A 26,406-nucleotide genomic window follows, 5' to 3' on the forward strand; every position below is an offset into this window, starting at 1 on the left:
TCCAAAATTACTTCAATTTTTTTTTGTTAGATTGGCTTCCATTACAACTGCCCCTCTATTAAATCTCTTCATTGTCAAATTAATAAAATAAATGTTGACATTGTTAGCTTTTTTGTATTCTGTATCAAATAATGTATCATATTGTATGTATGTATTGTTACATATATATATATATATATATATATATATATATATATATATAATATAATACACACACACATACACACAAGAGATCAACAGTCATGCTAAGTATAGGCCCCAGTCACATAGGGCAGCAAATACTCAGGAGGCTGAAGATGAACCACCTATGGAAACACTCACCACCAGCATCTTTGCTTTCATTGTAACTCACGCAGACACACAAACAAACACGCGCAGACCATGCACTGAGCAAAATCAGAATCAAATCCTAAAGGAGAAAGATTTTCATGTTTATTCCTCCCTGATGCTGATGTTTTACATTTGCAGTGCAAAGACAGTTGTGATCAACTAATATTAACACTTATGTTAATCCACTGTGTACAGTGTTATTGAATCTTTAATGCATTGTAGTGTTTTAATCCATTATTAAACGTGTTAACTGTTGATGTTGGATGTTTGTAAGTTGTGTAATGCCTGCATTTGATAATTTTTCTGAGCTCGAGAGAGAGATATGATAGTAATCTGGATTTCTCTTTTTAAGGAATAAGACCATCTTGTGAGTCGTTGACCATGTCACATTATTGAAACACGCTTTTAGTATATTGCAAAGCATATTTCAATTGCAATCTGTAGCATTGTAATCATGATTCAGATAGATAGATAGATAGATAGATAGATAGATAGATAGATGGTTTACAGCGAGGCACCATGTCAGAATACACACAGGCAGAAAAATAAAATGAACCTCAGTGTAAATAAGCTACGTCGTTATACTGTTTAGTGAGCTAATGTTACCTACACTAACTACTTGCTTTTGATCTCGACAACAAAACAAAGTAAACTAAAGCTGTTAGCTCACTATGAAACTTTCAATTTAAGATGGTCAAAATGTTGATGAATGCACACAGCATGGCTAACTATTCTGTTGGGGTTGTGATGTTAATAAAGGTGGAACTGCCCCTCCATCTCTTCTGTGTCAAATGCTGAGCGGAGCTGCTCGATATTGTCCAAGGTTTGAGAAACTGTCTGGAGTCAAATGTGCAGAGCAAACTATCAACTTTGAAATAAGGTTGTCCAGGATCTTGTTAAAGATGTGGGAGCTGAAGTTGCCTTTCTATTCGCAAATTTTCCGTTACACCTTAAATGGTGTCATGTTATGTTCTGGTGCCTGTATAAACTGTAGCACTTAAGGTGGAATGGAACCTTTGATTAAGAAGCTGGCAAACAGGGAATCAACTTCAGCCTTGTTTAAAGATGAACATCAACCATGCCCGTTGACTTTGGTTGGGCCTTCAGAAAGAAAGTTGAAGGCTTGGAAAGGGTATAAAAAGTGCTGACATTGCTTTCACAGCCTGGAATGATAGATAGTCCACCATTTTCTGCTGTTGTTGTGTTGTCGTTGTATGTAAATTTTGGGGGCGTAAATATTAATGAGTCAAGACTGTTATGTAATAGTTTAGGATTTTGGTATCGGCTGTTTTCCTGCCCTCTTTTGAAAATGCAGGATTTGGATGTTACAACGTTGTTTGAGGTTCACAGTATGTTAGTTCTGTGTATTGAACTCTCTTTATTTACCCGTGCCAATATAAATACAGTTCCATTTTATGGCATCTTTAAAGTGTTAAATTTGGCTTGAGGATTTCTGCAGACACCATGAAGCTTAAACTTTAACAGTTAAAGCATTTAAAATACATTCCATTTGTTTTTCAACGCTGACAAAGGACATTAACAACGTTAACCTCGTTTTTAGTTTTTGACATAATTAGAAAATGTCTGTTGCCTTTTACATTGTATGTAAATTTCATGCTAAATGGACCAAAAGAAATGGCCAAAAATGACATGGGGGAAAAAAAGTCTGGTTCTTTTGACTTACATTAAAAAGCTAAGAAGGTTTTTTTTTTTTACTTCTCCTGTAAAGTTATCATTTTGGAAATATGAGGTTTTGTTCTGACAACAGCGGTATACTTTACTTTGTATGTAGCAGTTATACTGTGATTCTTTCAGTAAAGGTTCCTGGCACAGTGCTGCTGCTGTTATCCATTTTTAACAACTGTCACTCGTCTTTGCAGAACTCCTTTAATTTAGATATATTGGTGGGTTTTCGGGCAGGAACTGTTCACTACAGGCCCTGACAGGGCACGTTGATTGGGTTCAAGTTAGGCCACTCCAAGAGTACTTTTTTTCTTTACAGACATTCAGATGTGGATTTGCTTTGTATCATAGTCTTGCTGCATAACTTGATTATGCTTCAGCTCATAGACAGTTTAACAGGCCCTTTCCTTAAGAGTCCTCATAACAATGCATGCTTAAATATTTGTTGTCCAGGTCTCAAGGCAGCAAAACATCCAACACCAGTGTTCCAAGGGTTCTCAGTTGATAATTATAGCTCTCAATGTGGTTTGATGTACTTAGAAATAGTTTTGTATTCTTTCCCAGCCTGATATGTATATTTAAAAAGCTTTTTTCCTTTTGGATCATGTTTTAGAGTGCTTGCTAAAACCTTCTGGTGACTCCTGATTTTAAACTTAAATATTAGTGAAGTTTACATTGAAAAGGTTCTCTTTTTTCAGTTATCCCATTTTGTCTAAAACCATTCACTGTGAATACCCATGTGTGTATTAGTGTAACTAAGGGGCTGAGCCCAAACCCTGAAAAACAGCTCCAGATCATTATCCCTCCTCCACCAAACTTTACTGTTGGCAATATGCCTTCTAGTAGGTAGTGTTCTTGTACTGCCAGTTTTCTACTGCCATTATTTGTCTATGGAGATTGCATGACTATGTGGTTGAATTTATACACCTATTAGCAATGGGTATGGCGGAAACACTTGAACTCAATAATTAGGAGGAATGTTCACATACATAAACTGTATATCACTGCTGTTGCAACAAAACCTCGTATCTCCATTTTTGAGTTTTTCCGTTTTTGACATAGGTTGAAAATGCCTGTTGCCTTTTACACTGTCTGTAAATTTCACGATGAATGGACCAAAAGAAGACAGCCCAAAATGACTTGGAAAAAATTCTGGTTCCATTGACATTACATTAAAAGTAAAGTATGTTTTTTTGCTTCTCCTGTAAAATTTGTGTTTTTTGTTCCAACATCAGTGATATGTAGATTCAAAACTTTGGGTTTATAAATTTGTTCCACATTGTGCAGCCCTGGAATGTTATTTTTTCTCTGTTTGTGACAAGTCGGATCCTTTTGAATGCCTTCAGTCATTAAATGTTATCCTCAGTCTCACAAAAACAGCCCTTCATGCATGTTCATAACATTGCGCACTCTTTTTCATGAAGTAGACACATTTGCCAAGGTCTTCTGGGTAATTGCGATGAGTTTGGTGGTTATAAATATCTCGGCTGCTTTTGAAACGTTCGTGTCAATCGATTCTTTCCAGCGTCCTGTGGATAGATGTCGCTCTCGATAAGACCTTGACCTGTTAGCTGAGAGCTGATGCGCTGCACTCCCGGCTTTCCTTTCAGTCTTTTGAGTCTGCCAACACGTTTACTGCAGTCTTTGCATTAGGGGTTAAATGTGAGGAGAAAAGAGAGCGAAAAAGGTGAGAGAAGAAGGGAGAGAGAAAGAGCGAAGCTATGATTGAACGCCCTCGTTAAGTCTCTGTTCGTTAAGGGCTCTTTAATTAGCCAAACGAAGGGGGTGATAATTAGTGTTAGTCACGGTTCTGAAGCAGAGGTGTCAAAGCGTGGCGGCGCCCCGACTTCCTGTCAGTCACATTTGTGCCGAGGCTGGAATAGATCTCAGACTGTTAAAGCTTAGACACTGAAAGCAGTGTAATTCATTTAAATGATTCAGTATTAGGGTGATTCCATGATTGGGGTGAAATTTAGCACTTGTAAGCAGGGACGCGGGAACGTGTTTGAAGTTGGGGGTGCTGAAAGTTTAAGCAGCGTATATGTGACGTGACCGATGACCCCATGCAATTGATTTGCGTTAATTCATTAATTAGTTAATTCATTAATGAATTAACATCAAACTGAATGTGTCATAGGGTGCTACAATGTGGCAAGAGTATATCGCTGCTGTTGGAGCGAAACCTCATATCTCCATTTATGTTGTTTTTCAGTTTTTGACATAATTTGAAAATACCTGTTGCCCTTTACATTGTGTGTAAAAATGAAAAAAGGTCTGGTTCCATTGATTTACATTAAAAGTAAAGTGTGTTTTTTCCTTCTCATGTAAAGCTACAATTTAGGAGATACAAGGTTTTGTCCTGACAACAGCGATATACAACAGTATACACATATAACTGACATCAAAACGTTCTAGACAAACTTTATGCAAATCAACTGAGCACAGACCAATCAGATTGTTGATATGTGGCGTGGTAACTTATTGTGTCATATCTACGGTCACACACTGAGATTTAACACTGGAAAACAAAGCGGGAGATATAACAGTTGATAAAATGTTATTATAACAAAAAATGAGTATTTTTAAGTTTAAGTAAAACAGTATAAGGCTGCTTTGGGACTCAGACCAGGTCTGTAACTCTGTATAGGCTTTCTCTCTTTGCACCTCAACCTGTGTGTGTTGGAGAGACGCGCCCCCAACGTGGCAAACTCTCAGTTTACTGTAATAAATACACAGCTTTCACAGTGCAGCTTATGCAGATTTTGAGAATATAAACTTACAAACTCCTCTCTTAATCAAGCACACATGGGTCTTTACTATGAAGTAGTAAAGACTCCCTTTATTATGAAGTTCAGAATGTTTTATTATTATACAGTCCTAAAAGCAGCACCCCTACTGCCCATGTCCCTGCTTGTAAGTCTTTTAAACTTTATTATGTATCATATTCCAACAAAAATACATTTAACTGTTTAAAAGTGTGACTCAGGAACAGTTTCTCACTTTTTCTTTGAATTTCTTTGCTGACAGCGGCTTAAATGAGTAGCAGGGTTGAAAGTAACAGGGTTGAGTTTTTTAGTATAGAATAAGCAAATACACAAGATGTGGTTAAGTAGCATCCATGCTAATGGCGTGAGGACGTTTAAGGACATTCTAATGATTTATGTAATGTACTTTTTTATTAATAATTTATTTTCAGTTTGTAATGTAGGTAACAGGGTTATATTTTCAAGCGATATCTGATTCATGGCCATGTGACTTTAGGGAAAACAGTCAAATGGGAATGAATGTTTTTCTCCCCTCCCACACCCTACCTCTCCCAGCGTGAATGCACAGTGACTACACCGCTGTTCACAAGTTTGCAATCATTGTTATCAATACAATAAAACCCATAGTGTTGCAGATAAATGTGTAAAAATAATGCTAATATGATGCTTATATGATTCTATAGGTTTCAAATGAACTTATAGGAATCTGTACAAATTAAGGGTGAATTCCACCAATTTTTAAAAATTTCTGTGTAATTACATGGTTAAGATGTAAACATCTTTGTAGTATCTGTGTTGTATACATCACATCCCTTGGTTCCTATCATGAAAGTGGAAATTCTGAGTCAGTAAGTTGAACCATTTCACGTCAAACCACTCTGAATGAATTTGCACCTCTCCATCATGAATGCACATTAAAAAAATTGCATTTTAAGTCAGAATCTTATCTCAAAACTACGGCAAAACTACGAGCAGTGTGTCCATAACCATTTCATTTTTTAGCTTTTTTGTAAGGGAGCTTTTAGAGGCATTAAACTCTTCAGACGTCTGGTTACTGTCACCACCACTGTGAACAATTCTGACTTGGTAGGTTTCTCTAGAAGAGAGCATTTCACACCAAAGTATTTTGAATGAATGTTTACATATTAACTATTTAATTATGCAGAAATTGTGAAACTCAATGGAACTTAGAGTTGAGCAGTCTTGTAAATGTGAATAAGGCTTTTTTTGTATGTATACTATTATTTATATACCAGCAAAAACACAATTGCATTGCCCAGGAAAGCGCTGTACATACATCTGGCCCTCTCCTTTCTTATTTGTCAGACAAAAGAGGCCAAAAAGATTTCTAGGAAAAGTATTTTTCAATTTTAACAGTAGCTTACAGGGTGAATTTCCAGGAACAGGATTGAAGGTTCTTCATTATAATGATGAAAACAAGGAATTGTGACGAGGTAACAGTAGCTCACACATCAGCAGGGCTCTGAGCATGTGTCAGTTTCATGTCGTCCCTTGCCTGGGTGGGCGAGGGTGTGAATTCATACATGTGTGAACATATAAAGATATGAAAAATGTGATTTATTTAAATAAACAAACAAAGAACACCTTGTGAGAGTGATCTTGAGCAGCACTTTGCTTGTCCTGACAATGAGCCAGTAATGCTGACACCTCTAGCTTGCCACGTCCTCCTCTGTCTTCATTAATCACTTCTATTGTATGTACACGCAGATCGCCAGGGAGGATCTGGCAACCCGTGTCCGATTTGGCTGATAAAGCCTTTGTCTGCTGCTGTAGTGAAGTGAGAATTTCAGGCCATCTATCACTGCAGAGCCAGCCTCAGCCTGTCGAAGCCTATCGACGCACTGTGAGTCATTAGCCATGCCTGGCCAGGTCAGGATCAGAGTAAAAGGACTTGGCAACCCTCTTAGGAACTGTATGTGTGTGTTTGTGTTGGCACTTGGCAAAGTACTTCTGAAGGACATTCAGGGTTTTTTGGCATCTCTGTCTTTGGCTCAGTAAGAGAGACTTTCACTGAATGAGGAAGATACACGTGTGTGTGTGTGCATGTGCTTAAACAGCAGTGGTTATTTTGAGAGTGTGTAGTATACGGGGCAAGAAAGAGTATGTGAACCGTTTGGAATGACCTAGTTTTCTGCATCATTTGTTCATAAAATGTTCTTCATTTAAGTCATAAGTATAGGCAACATCCTACTAAATTAGTTAAACTTGCGATCTCACTGTAAAAAAACAAAACAAAATTAAGCTTTTAGATATATTTGCACATAAGCTAAAAATCATCAATAATAGGCTAGTTTGTATTGGAAGGTGACTGTCCCAAACCCCAACCCCTAAATTTTAACCTGTAAAAATAATATTTACATTTTTTTCAATGCTTTTTTCCAAGATTTTTTTATTTCTTTAAAGGTGAAATTGAATGATTTAGATTTAGCATGAGTTTAATTTTTTTCTCCCTAATTTACTTCTATCCAGTTCCACCCAGTCACACAATACAACCAACACTTGGAGGGCAACAGCAGACACAAGCTTCCTCCGAGTCCTATGAAACCACTGCATCTTTTCAGACAGCTAGCATTGTGCTGAGTGATGGGGGGAGAAAGAGGGCTATCCTACCCACCCAGAGAGAGCGAGGCCAACTCTGCTGTCTTGGACTCCTGGCCAAGGAAGGCTTAAGCGTCACCGCGCATCGAACTCGCAATCTCTTGATGATCGTGCCAGCGCTTAGACGGAACACAGAGTTTTAATCCGTAGGCGGAGCCTTATTTTAGCCACACCCTTGCATTTTAGAGCAGGAAGTGAGACTGCATCCCGGTCCCTCATGGCCACATAGTGAGCAGGTAGATCCCATTAATTTGAAGTAAATGCGTCCCAAAGTCTGAAAATCAGTGTATGAACTTAAGAATAGTCAGTACTGAAAATTTTATGATTTTATATGTGCACTGTTCACAGCTGTGTTTGCTAGTTATGCGATGGCCAGCATTTTGAGTTATACTCAAAATTAGCTAATATTGTCACTGCTTAAATATTTGCTAAAATTTCAGTGGTGTGATTGTTTTGGTAGTGAGAAAATGGAATGTTCAGTTATTTATTTTAATAAAATCATCATAATTAAGGTATAGTATCTCTCAAAGCAAAATGATTTTAGTTTAATGTACAAATCAGGTAAAAGTCCAAAGTATGTTTTCAACTCGACTTTAAACGACTTTGATCTAATTCAGTAGAATGATCCATAGACAAACACAATGTGCTAATTCTAATAACACACAAACAGTTATAATCTTTCATGTCTTTATTGTGCAACTAGTTCAACATTCACAACATTTACAGCGCTGGAAGTGAACCCCTCAATTTAATAACTGGTCGAATCTCCTTTGGCAGCGGTAACCTTGAGCAAGCACCTCCGGTAGCTACGGATCAGACCTACCCAGAGAAATAGTGAACTATTCTTCCTCACAGAACTGCTTCAGATCAGCCATATTTTTGGATGTCTGGTGTGACTGGCTCTCTCGAGGTCATTCCAGGTCTGGGCTTTGACACTCCAAAAGGCGGATTTTATTTTCTTTAATCCATTCTGTAGTAGATTTACTTCAGTATTTAAGATCATTGTCCTGCTGCATCACCCTGCTTTTACAAAGCTTCACTTGGCAGACAGACACCCTGACTTGGGAATTCATTTTTCTGTTGATGATGGCAGTCAGTCCAGGCCAGCAAAGCAGCCCTAATGATGATGCTCCCTCCACTGTTGAGATGATGTTTCCATGTTGGAATGGTGTCCTTTTTGCGCCATACATATTGCTGTGTATTCTTCCAGTCTTCTTATTTTATTTTTCTACTTAAAAAAGATAAAAAAGAAAACATATAAATATGCTCTTTCCCCTGGGAATGTGAATGTTTTTTAATGTATACAAGAACCATGTTGTACCTTTGAGGGTTGTTTCTTTGCCTTTAAAACTGTAGGGGCAAAAACAATTGTTTTGTTTACTGACTTGAAGGTAAGGGTTAGGTTTAGGATTGGACTACCACAAATGTTTTTTAAGTGGACCAACTTGTAAAACTAGACCTTACACAAAGTCTTTCTCTCTGTCTCAGGCTGTGGTAACAGTGCTCTGAGTTTGGACATGTATCAGGCGGGCTATGCATCCATCACAAACGTGGACTACTCCAGCGTGTGTGTGGAGAGCATGGCTGAGCGTCACTCTGACTGCGCTGGTTTGAGCTGGGTGTGTATGGACATTCGCCGCCTGGCCTTCCCTGATGCCTCCTTCGACGTGGTGATGGAGAAAGGCACGCTGGACGCCATGCTGGTGGACGAGAAAGACCCTTGGAATATTTCAGACAGCAGCGCCCAGCTTCTGCACCAGGTGCTCTCTGAGGTGAGGCTGAGTGTTTATATATATATGTATATTTTTAATTTTTTAGTAGTTATTTCTTATTTTAACCCTTTTCTGTTGCAGTTCTCTTATATATTTACTATAAATGTCCTGGACTAATATTCTCTGAAGAAAAATTGTGTATGTATTTGGGTCATAAATGCTCTCTGGGCCAATTTGGACATCTCAAGTGGCTGAGGTTTCTCTTTCTCTTTCACACAATAGCATATTGAATATATTATAATTAGTAGGTTTAGAGGTCAGTGTTTTCCTCCTAGTATGTTGAGGCTGAGGTAAAATTGTATATTGGCTCAGAAAGATGCAGAACTGCTCACTCTACTTGTCAGTTAATGCTGCGGAAGACACAAGGGTCAGGACTAGAGATGCCTTAGTTTGGTATGTAAAGCAAATTATACCCAATATATTTAATAATACATATACAGTCAGGTCCAGAAATATTGGCACCCCGCAAGAAAGTGAGCAAAAACATTAATTACATATAGGTAATACATCTAATTATTCAATTTTTCCACAAATGTTTGAAAAAATTGCCAACTATTTATTCAATAAAAATAATTCCTACAAAACTCTTGTGTCTTCTGAATAGTTTACAGTGTCTGTACCATATGTGGCAAAATTATTGGCACCCGTAAAGAATACTATAAATAAAACCAAAAGAATAGTGTCACTGGGGGGAAAAAATGTTTCTTGATATTGCTTTTGGTGTCTAAGAACTTTTTTGTTGTCTGACCATTTCCTGTTTCACTGGGGTACACACGTGAGGTAACACACAGGTAAAATCCTTTGTCATCCATCTACTTGGGTAAAAACCCAAGAGTTCTCAGCTCAAATGAGAAATAAAGCTGTTGAGCTGCATGGATTGGGGAATGGCTACACAAAATAGGTCAGCAGTTGAAATTACCAGTAAGCACAATCAGGGTCATAGTAAAAAAGTTTCAAAAGCATGGAAACAGTTCAAAATTTTGTCAGGAAGGTTGCGGATCCACATATTGCCACCACACACAGTGAGGAGGATGCTAAGAGAGGCAATAGGAAGCCCAAAGATCACAGTTTCACAACTGCAAAGTTTAGTTGCATCTTTGGGTTTCACCGTTTCAAAATCCACAGTGAGGCGCCACCTCTATGACCAGGAGTTTTTTGGACACTTTCCGTGAAAAAAGCCCTTCCTGAGACCAAGACACAAATCCCAGCATCTAAACATTGTGAAGAAACATTGCAAATACAACTGGAATCGCGTGTTGTGGTTAGATGAGATGAAAATTGAGCTTTCTTGCCGTGTACCCCATCGTCATGTTTGGTGAAAAAAGGGGGCGGAGTACAAAGAACGGCACCTCATACACACAGTAAAATATGGTGGTGGGTCTTTGATGCAGTATCTTGCAGCGTGGGACTAATTTTCAGTGCTGCTCGCAGGAGCGGGCGGAAATTGGACCCCTTAAGGCAGAAGCACACATATAGAGAAATCCTGCAAATTAATGAATAGCCTAAATAAAGTAGAACGATCACTTAATCATATATGTAAACAATATAAAATTAAACAGTTAAAATGAATAAAGTCATTCTCCAGCAACTGATCACCAGCAACAACACGCAAATTCCCATAGGTTTGATTCATACATACTGCTTCTGTGTGGCGTAAGCGTCGAGGAGAGTCCTGCTTTTCATTTCGGCGACCATGTTAAGTGGTCGGTGCTTTCAAACAGGCTGCACATGAGAAGCGGCAAGTCCCAGGCACTGCCCTAAAGCGCCGCGGTGTTTAGAGAACGGACCCAGGGCACGCAGCTTAATAAACTGAAATAAGCCATGAAAATCAATGAAAATTAAGCAGAAGACCGTATAAAAATTTAAAAGGTCATTTTTTATGTAATCCCTGATGAAATACTAGTTAAACATTCCGGCTGCAGACAGATTTCCTGGTTGGTCTACCAGGCTTGAAACTTTTGCCTAATCACAAGTCAGAACGCTGTCCAGGATAAACAAATATACTGTGCACTTTTATAAATGGTATTTCTATTGAGCAGAATGACTGATGTGACCATTTATCCGTCTGGAAACAGGAACATCTGTATGACAAGCACTGTATCTATGAAAGGCCAGCGCACCCAAGCTGTAACGCTCGCATTGCCACTTCTGCCACACAGACGCAGCATGTGTGAATCAGGCATTAGAGAGATGGCAGAGCCCTCAGTCCAATGACCACAGCTGCCCAGCAAAACACCAAAAATAACCGCTCTGTGGTTTAATTCCTGCTTTTTGTTTAGTGGGAATGAATGGCGTTCCATGAAGTTACTTCACAGTGAGCCTGATGACCATGACTGCCATGTTATTTCAGCAGAGGATAATGTAATTGTGAATAGACTGTGTCAGATATTGGATGTGCACAGGACTGCGCAGGCGGGAGCAGGACAAATGATTCAGATTTTCTGCGGTAGTGGGATGAAATCTCGTGGGAGCGGGCAGGAGCGGGACTGAAAAAACAGTCCCGCACAGACCTCTACTTTGGAACTGCTTTGCTGCCAGTGGTCCAAGGGCTGTTATTAAGGTCAGTGGCATAAAGAATTCCATTCGAAACCAGAACACACATTACAGAAGGCTGTAACTGGGCCGTGCTTGGGTCTTCCAAAAAGACTGACTCAAAGTACACATCAAAATTGACAAAGACATTGTTATAGCAACGCAAAATCAAGGTTTTCAATGGCACTCTCAGTCTCCAGACATGAACCCAAATGAAAATCTGTCGTCTCAAATGAAGAGGACAGTTCACAAGACATAACCCAACAATCTCAATGAGTTGGAAATGTTCTGCATGGAGGAGTGGTCCAGAATGCCTCCACAAGTGTTCTCCAACCTTGTTAAATGCTCCAGAAAGAGGCTCAGTGCTCTTTCTTGTCAGAGGAGGCTCCACAAAGTACTGAAATTTGGGGTGCCTGTATTTTTGGAATCTGCATTTTTAAGCCCAAAATATAACTCATTGCATGTGTGCTTCTTTTTATGGGTTAATTGTAGCTCATTTTTATGAAGGGTGCCAACATTTCTGTATTTTTTGACCTTCTGCAGCAACATACTACTACACTCTTTCTCTCTCTTCAACACATTTCTGCATCGTCAGTGTTTTGTGTTATCTTGAGCAAAAGAAGTCTAATTCAGTTACACATTTGATTTTAGTCAAATATTTTAAAAAGTATCCACACTCCTGTTTCAGTTACTCCACCCCTAGTTCAACTTTGAAAATTGCTCAAAAAATGAGTAGGATGCTTTGGAAGGGAAGGGGCATGAGCACTATAAGGCAAAAAAAAGCAAACTGAGGAAGGAATACCACTCTGTCTATACCTTAAAAGGGAATTCCCCCAATTTTTCCAAAAATATTCTCCATAATTCAGTGGTTGAGATGTAAATTAAGTTGGATGTAAAATGGTTCACTGTAGAAAAATGTAACCATGTAATGTCTATACAGTGGTAGACATGTGTCTTCTGATCTTTTATATGTAATGTTGCTGACAGTAAAAAAAGTCTGAAAAATGTGTTTTTAGGGACAATTTTGCCTTAGAACACCCTGCATGTACAACTTTGTCATAAATGTGTTTTAAAAAAAAATGTTTTAGGCTAAAATCTTATTTCAAAACTATCGGAAAACAATGTCTCAGGTGCCAGGCAGTGTATCTATAATGATTTATTTAGTAACTTGCTGTGAGGGAGCTTTTAAAGGCATTCACAATGCGAACAATTCTGATTCGGTAAGTTTCTCTATAATGGAGCATTTTACGCCAAACAACTCTTGACTTTGTTCACATCTTAACCAATTAATTACACACACAAAAAAAGAAAAATCCGTGGAATACTACTCATTTATAACTCTAACATTGAACCAGTTTGGTAAAACAATCCATATGAACTAACATTACACTACAAATCCCATAGAGGGAGTTAGCATTATCATAGTAGTGGTAATATACTAAACAAAGGTCATCTAACAAATGGCTGCATTGGCTAGCATTGCTCTGAGTGATGGAGGAGAGGGTGGGACATCCTACCCACCCAGAGAGAGCAAGCCCTTTTATGCTGTCTTGGGCTCTCAATAATGGTTGGCAGTGGCATCACAGGGAACTCAAAATCTCCTGACAACAGAGCCAACACCTATTGTATAACTGGGGAGCCAGTAATTTTGTTATTTTGACATTTTGAAAAGAACATGTCATTTATTATCACAAAACAATGTGTTTTCTTTTTAATATTAAAAAGTGTGTAATTACTCTTTAAACCATATTTTCTGTGGGATGAATGTTCAGTTTAATTGCTTTTATTGAGTTTTTGTGGAATGGCTTTTTCACTGTGCTGGTTTATTCCACCATAAACACCCTGCAGAGCTGCTCCCAACCTGACATTAGTTATACTAGAGCTGTTTCCTGTCTCATGACTCAGCTTTTACTGGCAAACTGAGACTTTATGCTCTGTGATTCTTCTTTTCATTTCAAATACTGTAATTCTTCTTTTACCGAACTCCGTCTCTCCAGTGGCTTGTTATGTGTCTTCAATTTTCCGTCGACCTCCTCCACTTAGCCACAATCTGCTAGTCTCTCTTTGTTTTTTCTTCCTCTCCCTGCCTCTTTATCTCTCTCTTTCTCTCCCTCTCCATCTCTCCTTTTTATCTTCTCCTCTTTATCTTTACCCCTCTTTATCCCCTTTCTTTCTTGCTGTTCTTCTCATCTCTCTCTTGCTCTTTTTCAATCTCTTTCTCCCTCTCCTCCTCTCCATCTCTACTTGCTGCTCTTCTTTCCATCTCACTTTTGTTTTCTTTATCACTCTCTTCCTCTCCATGTCTCTCTATTTGTCCTCTCCATCTTACATTGCTGCTCTTCTCTCCATCTCTTTTTCAATCTCTTTTTCCCTCTCCATCTCTCACTCTATCTCTCTCACACAGTTACTCTGTCTTCTTTCTCTCTCCTCCTCACCATCTCTCCACCTCTCTCTCTTTTGTTGTCCTTCTCTTCATCTGTTTTTCTCACTCTCTTTCTCCCTTCCATGCATTCCATCCCTCTCTCATAGTTTGTCTCTGTTCTTTCTCTCTCTTTCCCTTCATCTCTTTTCTTCTCCATCTCTCCACCTCTCTTTCTCCTTCTCCCTCTCTACATCTCTTTCTCTTCCGATTTCTCTTTTTCCCTCTCCACCTCTCTCTCTCTTGTGTGTGTGTGTGTGTGTGTGTGTGTGAGAGAGAGAGAGAGAGAGAGAAAATCAGAAGGGGAGAAGAGACAGAGGAGACAGGAAACAAGACCGACAGGAAGCTAATGTGAGAAAGATCCAGAGAAAGGTAAGGGAGAGGCAGAGAGGAATGAGGGCAGGTTAGTAAGCAAAGCAGAGAGGAGTGAGTGTTGAGCGGTGAGTGCGTTTGAGAAGGACCATTTCACTGAATACTGAGCGCAGATAGGCTGGGTCATTAGCAGTGGTGTTGCATGGTTCCAGTATTGGAGGGCAGAGCCAGTATTCTTCTGCTGTTTCACACTGTGTCACTGATGCTAAAGTTCCACAGCACAACTGCTGCTTTTTTACCTGTGGTTTACCTGTGGTCATCCACAGCCTGACCTGTTGTTCCCTTAATTGTTTCTGTCACTGATATTTATGCAGGTTCCTCCATTCTAATGATGTACACAAAATATGATTGAGCACTAATAGCTTTACCTTGTGGAGAACCTTCAGTCTACTAAACTTAGCTATAAACTATATATATATATATATATATACACTGCTCAAAAAAATAAAGGGAACACTCAAATAACACATCCTAGATCTGAATGAATGAAATATTCTCATTGAATACTTTGTTCTGTTCAAAGTTGAATGTGCTGACAACAAAATCACACAAAAATCATCAATGGAAATCAAATTTATTAACCAATGGAGGCCTGGATTTGGAGTCACACACAAAATTAAAGTGGAAAAACACACTACAGGCTGATCCAACTTTGATGTAATGTCCTTAAAACAAGTCAAAATGAGGCTCAGTATTGTGTGTGGCCTCCACGTGCCTGTATGACCTCCCTACAACGCCTGGGCATGCTCCTGATAAGGTGGCGGATGGTCTCCTGAGGGATCTCCTCTCAGACCTGGACTAAAGCATCCGCCAACTCCTGGACAGTCTGTGGTGCAAAGTGACGTTGGTGGATGGAGCGAGACATGTCCCAGATGTGCTCAATCAGATTCAGGTCTGGGGAACGGGCGGGCCAGTCCATAGCTTCAATGCCTTCATCTTGCAGGAACTGCTGACACACTATAGCCACATGAGGTCTAGCATTGTCCTGCATTAGGAGGAACCCAGGGCCAACCGCACCAGCATATGGTCTCACAAGGGGTCTGAGGATCTCATTTCGGTACCTAATGGCAGTCAGGCTACCTCTGGCGAGCACATGGGGGCTGCGCGGCCCTCCAAAGAAATGCCACCCCACACCATTACTGACCCACTGCCAAACCGGTCATGCTGAAGGATGTTGCAGGCAGCAGATCGCTCTCCACGGCGTCTCCAGACTCTGTCACATCTGTCACGTGCTCAGTGTGAACCTGCTTTCATCTGTGAAGAGCACAGGGCGCCAGTGGCGAATTTGCCAATCCTGGTGTTCTCTGGCAAATGCCAAGCGTCCTGCACGGTGTTGGGCTGTGAGCACAACCCCCATCTGTGGACGTCGGGCCCTCATACCATCCTCATGGAGTCGGTTTCTAACCGTTTGTGCAGACACATGCACATTTGTGGCCTGCTGGAGATCATTTTGCAGGGCTCTGGCAGTGCTCCTCCTGTTCCTCCTTGCACAAAGGCGGAGGTAGCGGTCCTGCTGCTGAGTTGTTGCCCTTCTACGGCCTCCTCCACGTCTCCTGGTGTACTGGCCTGTCTCCTGGTAGTGCCTCCAGGCTCTGGACACTACACTGACAGACACAGCAAACCTTCTTGCCACAGCTCGCATTGATGTGCCATCCTGGATGAGCTGCACTACCTGAGCCACTTGTGTGGGTTGTAGAGTTCATCTCATGCTACCACGAGTGTGAAAGCACCACCAACATTCAAAAGTGACCAAAACATCAGCCAGAAAGCATAGGTACTGAGAAGTGGTCTGTGGTCCCCACCTGCAGAACCACTCCTTTATTGAGTGTGTCTTGCTAATCGCCAATGATTTCCACCTGTTGTCTATTCCATTTGAACAACAGCATGTGAAATTGATTGTCAATCAGTGTTGCTTCCTAAGTGGACAGTTTGATTTCACAGAAGTTTGATTAACTTGGAGTTATATTGTGTTGTTTAAGTGTTCCCTTTATTTTTTTGAGCAGTGTATATATATATATATATATATATATATAAAAATATATAATATATATATATATATATATATATATATATATCAGTAATAAACTTAGCAGACTGGGAACTGGACTGCAAATTAGAAAAGTCCTTTGGGGATACTCACAAAAAACTTCTTCTGTCTTTGTCCTATTTAAACATAAATTATGTTCGGTTAACATTGAAATTTTTCAAAATGAGTCTTAAGTGTAGGCTATTTTAGGTTAGCCATGTTTACTAAATGTGACACCTTGCGATAGAAGAAAATCAAAGTGTTAATTTTGCCTAACAGTGGCCACTCGATTGGTCAAGGGCGTTATCTCCATCGCCCTGAGCTAGTAGTTTTCTGTGCCACTGATTGGCTAATATCGGTGCATCGAATCTAATAGAGAGTTTGGAATCCTCAGAGGTGCTGTAATCAGTGCCCTCCAGCACAAAGACAGACTATAGCTTCTAAATATAAATATATAAATATGACTTAGAAATGTGACAAAGTGCTTCATTTTTTATGTCAAAACAAAAACTGAAGTATTTAAGGGGTGTGGCTAAAATAAGCTCCGTCTATGGACTAAAACTCCTTGTGTTTCAGTAGTGACATCACAACATGAGACAGCATTTTTTGAATTTTAATTTAAAAATAAAACTCATGAGAAATCAAAATCTACCAACTCCACTTTTAATAAAATTATTTAAAACAACATTATAAAATGCATTAAAAAAGTATTATTTTCACAAGTTAAAATTTAAGGGTTAGGGTTTGGGGCACCTCCCAGTAGAAAGGACCCTATAATGATGATTTTGTATATGTTTCGCCTATTACAGCCTTGGGTTTAAATATATCATAAAATAATCTTATTATATCTAATCTCTGAATACTTTTTTTTTTTTTAATGTGGGAGCACAGTTTGAAGTAATTCAGTAGAATGGACCGTACACTGGGAGACACTTGATAAACCCAATCAACATAACCGCATATACACTCAGGAGTAACTGTAACAGATAACAGTTTTTTTGAGTGTCCTGATTATGTAACGATGCTACATGTATCCTGTTACTACTCAAGCCTGTGTGGCAGATAGAGATTAAGCTAAAAAACGCTAAAGAGCTGCTTTCAGATTTCTCCTCAGTGCTGCAAAAGACGTTAGTGGACACTAGACAAATATACACAGAATTCACAAACACAGGAGCCTGTTTGACCGACTCACACACCCACACACTCGCACATGCTGCCAGTGAAGGTGTGAAAATTATCTGAGTCTCAGAGCTCGACACACTCTGCGAATCTCCCAGCACGTCTCCATAGCAACACTCAATCTGCACAGCCCGAGCTCCAAGTGACACTTCAAAAAACACACGTACACATTTATACACCAATCACAACCATTTACAGTCACCTCTGCAGGAACAACGACTGCAGACTCATAGCCGCACACTTATCCCACTAACATCATTAACGGGACCTCGACAGGAAAAAGCTTGTGCATACACACACACACACACACACACACACATTCACAGAGCCCACTTACATTCACATAGCCCACTTACATTTGAATGATGTCACTGTCTTGTTCAGGCCAGACATTAGCAAACTGTTTTACCTTATTTAGCTGCATATGTGTAGTTAGAGTGTTGATTCATACCTGTTGTAGTTTGGAATCCTACACTGTCACGTGTGGACAAATACGTGGATGCTGTGTCGGAACAACTGATAGAGCGAGGCTACATTAACCCTCCAGCTTCTTGCAGAATTTATCACTCGCTTGTAATATTTCAGTCTTTTGATCAAATGATTGGCTGATGGATGGTTTGTGTGACTGTGTCAGCATATCACTATTAGTAACAAGTCATTAGGGGTTGTATTGTTGAATTCAAAGTTAGAGCATCCATATGTTGCATTTTTCTTATATTTTATTTTTTCTCCTGAGTTTAATTTTTGACATTGCTGTGGTTTTAAATACCACAACCAGTCATAATTCATGTTTTACACCACCTCTCTTTGTCCATTTTAATTAAACGGGTTGTTTTTGTTGCTGTGCCTTTAAGACAGGTATATGTAAATTGTTTTTGTTCTGATTGGCTGCCCTGTATTCAACAAGGCTTATGCCTTATTCAACAAGCAGTCCAGACTGAAACACTCTTCAAAACTTCAGCGTGCATGAGTGGAGCTAAACTGCAGTAGGCTCAAGAGGAAATATCAACATGTTGGGTTTTGTGACATCGCAGAAACAGTGATTCCAAAGCTGGCTGTTAAATTCTATATATGGACTGTATGGACTCGAGAGTGAACAGTACATTTTTGAAACTTTAACAATGTCAATTACATCAAACTCACTTATTTCATAAAAGTGAGGTAAATTTAGTTTTCTATGATATGGGCCCTTTTAGCATTTTGCCAGCATTTGGGATTTGTCCTGGATAAGTCCTGGAAAATGATTTCTTAAAAAGAGTGGGAACACTGTGTAGTGTATGTATGTGTTTGGGTACATTTTCAGGACAATAATATTTGCCCGAAATGATGGTTAACCTAACTAAGACACCAATATAATTTTTTTTAACATGATATTAACCTATCAATATTACAGTGATGACCTTTCCCGAGAGCTGTGAAGCTGCTGCAACATAAAGCATGGAACATACTAATATCCTTTATATGTGTAGCCATAAAAAATACTTTATCCTTTATAGTCATCATGAGTGTGCAGCTCAGATCATTATATGAGAGTGATTAATGTAGAAACCTTTACTTTGTTAGCCTTTGTTTACAAAAAAATCTGTGATGTTAATGCTTAATTCCATTATATGTTTGCCTCAAGCTAACAGTGATGTTCAGCACTGGGTTCAGTACTACACAGCTTGAGTTTACACACAGACTTTTGAGAAACAAAGCTTGTAACACACACTTTGTCTTTTTTGTGCTTTCACACCTACCTTGTTTGGTCCAGACCTTCTGACTAGTAGGTGTGAAAGGTGCATCGGGCCATACAATATGCACACACACAGCTACCCTCCGAATTGACAACACAGTGACGCAAGCTCCTCTACAAGCCAATCAATGTCAACTACAGGAGCACTCGTAGGTGATGACAGGATCCCAGCAAACACACATCAATGTTACAACGTTGTCTACTTTCTTACAACGTGGCTACAACATTGTCAAAAGGTGGTGCTGTTTACGTTGTCTGAACAAGGTTGTCACAACCTCAGTATTCAGTAATGTTGTCACAACTTCATTATTCAGTAACGTTCTCAACCTCATTATTCAGTTACGTTCTCAACTTCATTATTCAGTAACATTCTCACCTCATCATTCAGTAACTTTGTCGCAACCTCATCATTCAGTAACTTTGTAATCCAGTATTGTGACTACCTTATTTGCAACATAGCAAAATTCCAAGGAGTTCCATTCACAACATAATGGAACTTATGAGGATTCTACGAGGTTGTGACAATTTACTGACAACTGTCACGGTGTTGTCAGATAACATTGTCACAACTTTCTGAGGAATTACATTTCAACATTGTGACAATGTTGTGGGCACCAAAACAATAGGTTGTCATAATGTTGTCACAACAAAACTGTGTTTGCTGGGATGTAAGAGTGTTTTTTAGTGCACTAAATTGCAATGTGAAACCCAAACTAACCAGATCAAATATATACATTGTAACAAAAACATTAACCTTGGCCAGACTTTCAGGTGTGAAAACGTCCTTAGTGTGTCAGCCTGTTACAGTTTACAGAGCTGTTTGTTAAACAAAATCATGTCCTTAAATGAGATTAAGTTCAGTGTGCTTCTGTACCTTTTACTTTATACATACACAGTTTGTGACTGCAAACATGCATACCACTGTTGTCGGAATCTCAAAATGGTAACTTTACAGGAGAAGGAAAAACCTACTTTATTTTTAATGTGAGTCATTGGAACCAGACATTTTTCCAAGTAATTTTGGGACATTTCTTTTCGTCCATTCTTGATAAAAATGTATATACAATGTGAAGGACAACAGGTACTTTTAAATTATGTCAAAAACTGAAAAACAGTTTGCCCCTCCTTCTGCCGTGCTGTGGTTGCGTTTGTTGTGACTGTTTACAGGCTCCACTCCCCTGCTGTAAAAAACAGCACAGACCAGCCTGTGTAGGTTTAGCTTGTCACCAAGCATCATCATGTTGGTTGAGCAGCATAGCAGCATCCAAAACACAACATATGCTTGTTTTACTGGTGACCGGCCTAATAACTTCTGTTGCTGCTGACCAGCACACCAGCATCCAAAACAAAATATATTGTCGCTGTCTAAAGAAAAACATTTATATGTTGTTTGAGCACAACAGCCATTTATATTCTATTAAGATCTATTTACATTGAATTACATTGAAAATAAAGAATATTTTTGCCCTCTCCTGTAAATTTGCCATTTTGGAGACACTTGTTATTCTTTGGACAGTGACATGCTGGTTTTTCTGGTTTTTCTAGCAGGGTCAGAGGAGGGGAATGTATTACGTGATCAGACTGTGACAGTGCAGTGGGAGCTTGAGAAAGCAGAGCTTCTCTGCATATCTAAAAAATCTCTGGCAAAACTGCAACTTATTTGACTAAAATGTGGTGACAGTGTTTCACAGTGCCCACAATAACTTTACCCAGACATGTTCTCTAATTAGCAATTAGTAATTTAGTAAAGTCTGTAGTAATTTGAGTTAAATCAGCCCCCCCCCACCTCAGGTGGTGCAACACTGGCTATAGATTAGATGAAAATGAAGTTAACTTCTTGTTCTCATTTCCCATTCCACCTTAAATTATATTGCAGTTACATTCAGATGTCATTTTCTACTCGCAAAAAGCCAAAAACCAACTCATCATCACAGGTGAGACACTATTATACCATAAACAATTTCCATGCCCGCTATGGCAATAAGCTTTTGCCTATGATAATTAGGTTTTACTTTTAAAGTTTACTGTTTTTTCTCGTCTTTGTACATCTCAGCTGTCTGATTTGAACTTAGTTTTGTCGTCTTTATTGGGCAAATGTCCATGACATTATTGTGTACCAAGATGGCCTACCCTATTTTTTCCCAAGCATACCCAGCAATTTATTTCTGCCTACACCAGTGCCGCATGTGTGTAGCTGGAGAAAGACAATTAGAGTTTGGAGTGGGCATCATGTACCTCGGCAGTGCTACACTGGCATTTGTGTGACCACTTAAGGGACTATACAGCATCAGATTGTTGCCTTAACAGTACTGCTAACTCCGTAACACTCATAAAAAGCACTTTGCTTTTATGAGTGAAGAACTCAGCTATAAGTTAATAAAGAAAGCCTGAACACAGGCTGCTAATTGCTGAGCCTCAGGCCGTCTTACATAATACTGAGAGAGAGAGAGAGAGAGAGAGATTATACATCCTTTCCCTTTTTTCCTGCTAATTTTTTCACTCTCCTTGTTCAGCACCAGAGAGAGACAGACAGGCAGACAGACAGACAGAGAGAGAGCGAGATTGACAAGGGAAGACAGGGAAACAATCAAATTCAGTGAACTGTAGTGAGATTGTTGCTAACGTCAAAGAGAAAGTTTCTCTCTTTAAAGCATCTGTCTTGTTTTTTTATCATGCACACAGACACACACACACACAAACACAAGGACACACACAGACACGTAACAGACACAAACACAAGGGCACACACACAGACACACATAGACACACAATACACACACACGAATACAAACGTACATAACATACATGCTAAGACACAGAACACACAAAGACACACACAAAGACACACAAATACACAGACACACAACACACAGGCACACACTGTCATGTTTTAGTATGATTTTATTGACTTATTCCTAATTTCTTACAGACATGGGAGAATGAGTGTGTGTGGGTGGGTGACTGCAGGTGTGTGTGAGATGGTTAGAATTCTCCTCACATCAAAGTGTCTAGTTTTTTGTGTGTGTGTATCAGTGTATCAGACAACACACACACACACAGAGGTAGCTGGATACTCAGTTATGTAATCCTACAGTTGTCTCTGCTAGTCGCCACTGAATTCGTCTCAAACACAAAAGGCTGTTTCTGATTTGGGGGCTCTGTCCCCCACCCATTTCAGTTATATTGTATTGTATGCAAGAATAGAAATTAATTGTGCCTTTACTAATTTTGATAAGCATGTAGTGAATTCTAAGATAAACAAAACCATTTTAACCATATGGAAGCAACATAAAAAATAATAAATAGTAACTAAAATAATAAATACTAAATAATGAAATGTATTATTTATTATTAAATACATAAATGTACTATTTATTAGTAAATAAATAGTAAATTAAATAAACAGTAAATAAAATAAATACACCTGGCATTAACAGCATGTCTTGGGTGATCTGATCTGACCTGATCTGAAGTGGACAGAGCTGAGGACAAGCGTGAAAGGGGTCCAGTGCATCTGAGAGACGCACTGCGATCTGATCACTCTGACCATCTTCAGAGGTGGTCATGGATATGAGGGTATATACATAACATTTGTAGTATGAATGCTAGGGTGAGACTGAATTTTCAAACATTCAAATAGTCTAAATTTTAAATAGTCAAATAATCAAAAACTAAATAGTAGAAGTATTTATTAGTATTTATGACTTTACTAGAGACATATCTGAACTCTATACTCCACCAGAAATGAAGCGCTTCTGTCTTTCTTAGCTGTTTAGCCCAAAGAATGAAGCATAGAAAGACTACTAAAGCAGGCTAATGGCTGCCGCACATCAGACGAGAAGCTCTATGCTGCACCAGGGTATTATTAGAATGTTTTTCGAATAATGCCATACAGACTTGAATATCAAATTTGACTGAAATGCCAATGCTAGTGAATGCTAAAGTGTCTTGTTGCATCCCTGACACGAAAGCAGCGTACATTTGTTGCATTAGCAGTCCATGCGTTATAAACATTTGTGTCCAGGCCCAGATCATCCTAAGGGCTTTATAGTCATGCCCATGCCACTAGGGGGCCCCTGCAGGCAATTATGACAAAATCTGAAACAGCTTTCATGACTTGCACCGGGAGCTTTATTAGCGGTTTGCAGGAAAAATGAACTAATTTCAAATTTGTCATTGTGTTACAGGCGATCATAATCCAGATGCTCTCCAAGTCTTTCCTGAACGTCTGATTCATTTTCTTCTCCAATCACTGCTTAGCACCCATTCCACTGTCTGCAATTACTTTCAGCTTTCAGTGTTTTGTAGCAGTGAGCTTTTGTTCCCCTCAATGTGCTTTGTGGCTCCAGATATTCAAAAGAAGACAGAATAGAGGATGCCCATTTCCAAAACTAAACATAAAATGTCAGCAACCCAAGTTAAAGAAAAAAGTTGCATCCTTGTTGTTAGTAATCTGCAAAATCCACTTCCACACGTAAAGTCATCAGAGGTAAGATATAAATGGAAAAAAAACATTTTCCCACCATGCCCACCATGGCAGTATGCGTTAGCGTAGGATGCTTGATGTTTTGGGTTTTTAAGTTTTCTGCTTTGTTCCGTCTTTAATATGTAAATTTCAGCTGTCTGATTTTAATTTGTTGTCTTCGTTGGGGTAACCGGTTACATGTGAAGAGCAGACGCATGCTTTATAGGGAAGTGTTGCACTGGTTGTTTGCTTTATGTTAACCTGTGTTCTCCATAATGTTTCCATAATCTTGCTGTTGTTTTGTCTCAATTGGAGAAACATATGAGTGCATAGAGGTGACATGCCCAACACCGTGGTTAGTACAGTCGTGGTGCTGCACAGCCCTTGTGTAACGTACTCTGATATCGTAAAAAAAAATTCCATGACTGTCCAAAAAAGTGGCCAGATAGGCTCCCACCAAACATGTGTGCCCAGGGGCTGATAACGTGATGATCCAAGCCTGTGTATAACTGGCCTTACATAAACACGGCCTTGCAGTACAACACAGCAAGAAACTAACATAGTAAATGTGCATAGTGCCCTTCCAAATCCAATCAAGTGTTCACTACATTCGAGACACATGGAAATGCCAGATATGTCTTGCTGTCCACTTATGTACAGACTACTTGTTAATCCCAGACAGATCTTAATACCGTGTGTGAACATGACCTGAAACTTACTTCATTAGTTTTGCACTGGAGCTACAAGGCTAATGCAGCTGACAAGTAGCTACTGGGTTAGCGTTGTGCAAACTGCATGCCTAAATCATCACATACTCATCTCAAATAAGACACTGTATAACAGACTGTTATCTGTAAAAATGGACAAAAGTACAGACAAAATTCAGGTTTCAAGGTGGCTACTGTTACTGTTTAGCTGCGTGATGTTTCGACTAAGGCCTAAAGTCTCCATGTCCACGAAACTCAAATATATCAGACAAATACTCACCCTAGATTAGCACACTTATCCTCCTACATGTATTTAATTGTATCCTAGACCTTCTGTTATCTCAAGTTTGATCATCTGAATTAATTAATTGTACAAAAAATTGCAAAGAAACCAAACCAAAAAATAAATAAATTTATAATGGTAAAAATATGCTAGTATGAGGGATGATATTCAGCCTGTCTGTCCTTTGCTGCCCCAGAGAACAGTAGGCTACAGAGGGATAGTAGATTGTCTAATCTGTTCTAATCTCTCTGTTATCCCCTAAACCAATCCACAGCCTTCACTTTCACTTGCTGCTTTAGTGCAGATTCAGGGCCATCTTTTGGGTTTTACATTTACGTAGCTGTGCTTTGTTTTTTATTTATTTATTTATTTTTTATGTAATACTTATTTAGCCAGGAAATGCTGCCAGATTGCAGTGTAATTTTTAGCAAGGTAACTGTGTTACAGTATAATACAAGAAAGCAACAGATACATGTCAGAATGCATTAGGTACATGTTAGAATTATCGCATTTATATTGCTACATATTGCAATTGCAGTGTACCTTAAAATAAGTTGAAAGCACATTAGTGAACTTTTGATGTGACACAGTAAATTCTGCATTATTTATGATCAAAATTTGTAGGGATGTCTTGGGGTAAAGAACATAGTTGAAGAGACTGGGGTTCAGTTCCCTGCTCTGAAAAGCAGTTCAGCCTTTTTTCCCTTGATGCCCTGCCCTCCAAAATACACTAGAAGAATGAATGCATTATACTAAAGAGTTAAGTGACTTTCAATGTGGCACTGTCATAGGATGCCACCTTTGCCACAAGTCAGTTCAAAACATTTAAGGCTAGGTTTGGGCTAGACCACTTCCAATTAAAGGTAATGAGGGTAGTGTTAGTGCTGCAGCATACAAAGACATTTCAATAAAGACATGGTTTGATGAAATTGGTGTGGAGGACCTCCAGTGGCCTGCAAAGAGTTCTGACCGCAACCTCACTGAACACCTTTGGGATGAAATGGAATGTCAATTGTGAGCCAGGACTCTTCATGCAACATCAGTGCCTGACCTCACAAATGCTCTTTTGACTGAATGGGCACAAATTCCCCACAGACAAACTCGAAAATCTTGAAAATCCTAACACAAGGAAGCCGCAAAGGGGATCCAACTCCATATTGATGTGCATGGTTTTTAACAGGATGTCCAACAAGCTCATCGTGTATCTTTGAAAGCTCTGTTAAGAAAGCTCTGAGTATGAGCACTAGCCACTATGAAACTCTTAAGTCAGGTCTTGAAGGAGGAAGAGATCTGCATTTATTATTGAACACCGAGCAGCTTGATTTAACATGAACAGCTTGTGACAGCGTTGTTTGCAAATATCACTCCACACAAACCAAGCCTACCTACAGCAGCCTGCAGACAGTTGGCAGATCTGTTGGAAATATTTCTTGGCACCCCTCGGATTGCTGGAACATTCCTGCTCCCTTCATCACTGTCTGTCCATCCTTGACTTCCAACTGTTTACTTAAAAACTGCT

The 26,406-nt window shown here is 39.3% G+C and overlaps 1 protein-coding gene across 1 annotated transcript in view; it reads left to right on the plus strand.

The window, feature by feature from the left end:
• ece2a (endothelin converting enzyme 2a) overlaps positions 1-26,406 on the plus strand; it is a 148,103-nt gene that overhangs the window by 57,794 nt on the left and 63,903 nt on the right. The window contains exon 2 of the mRNA XM_036556737.1: positions 8,886-9,169. Coding sequence (XP_036412630.1) covers positions 8,886-9,169 — 284 coding nt within the window. The remainder of the gene's footprint in view (positions 1-8,885; positions 9,170-26,406) is intronic.

Source organism: Colossoma macropomum, unplaced genomic scaffold (genome assembly GCF_904425465.1).
Source record: "Colossoma macropomum unplaced genomic scaffold, Colossoma_macropomum, whole genome shotgun sequence".
Classification (NCBI taxonomy): domain Eukaryota; kingdom Metazoa; phylum Chordata; class Actinopteri; order Characiformes; family Serrasalmidae; genus Colossoma; species Colossoma macropomum.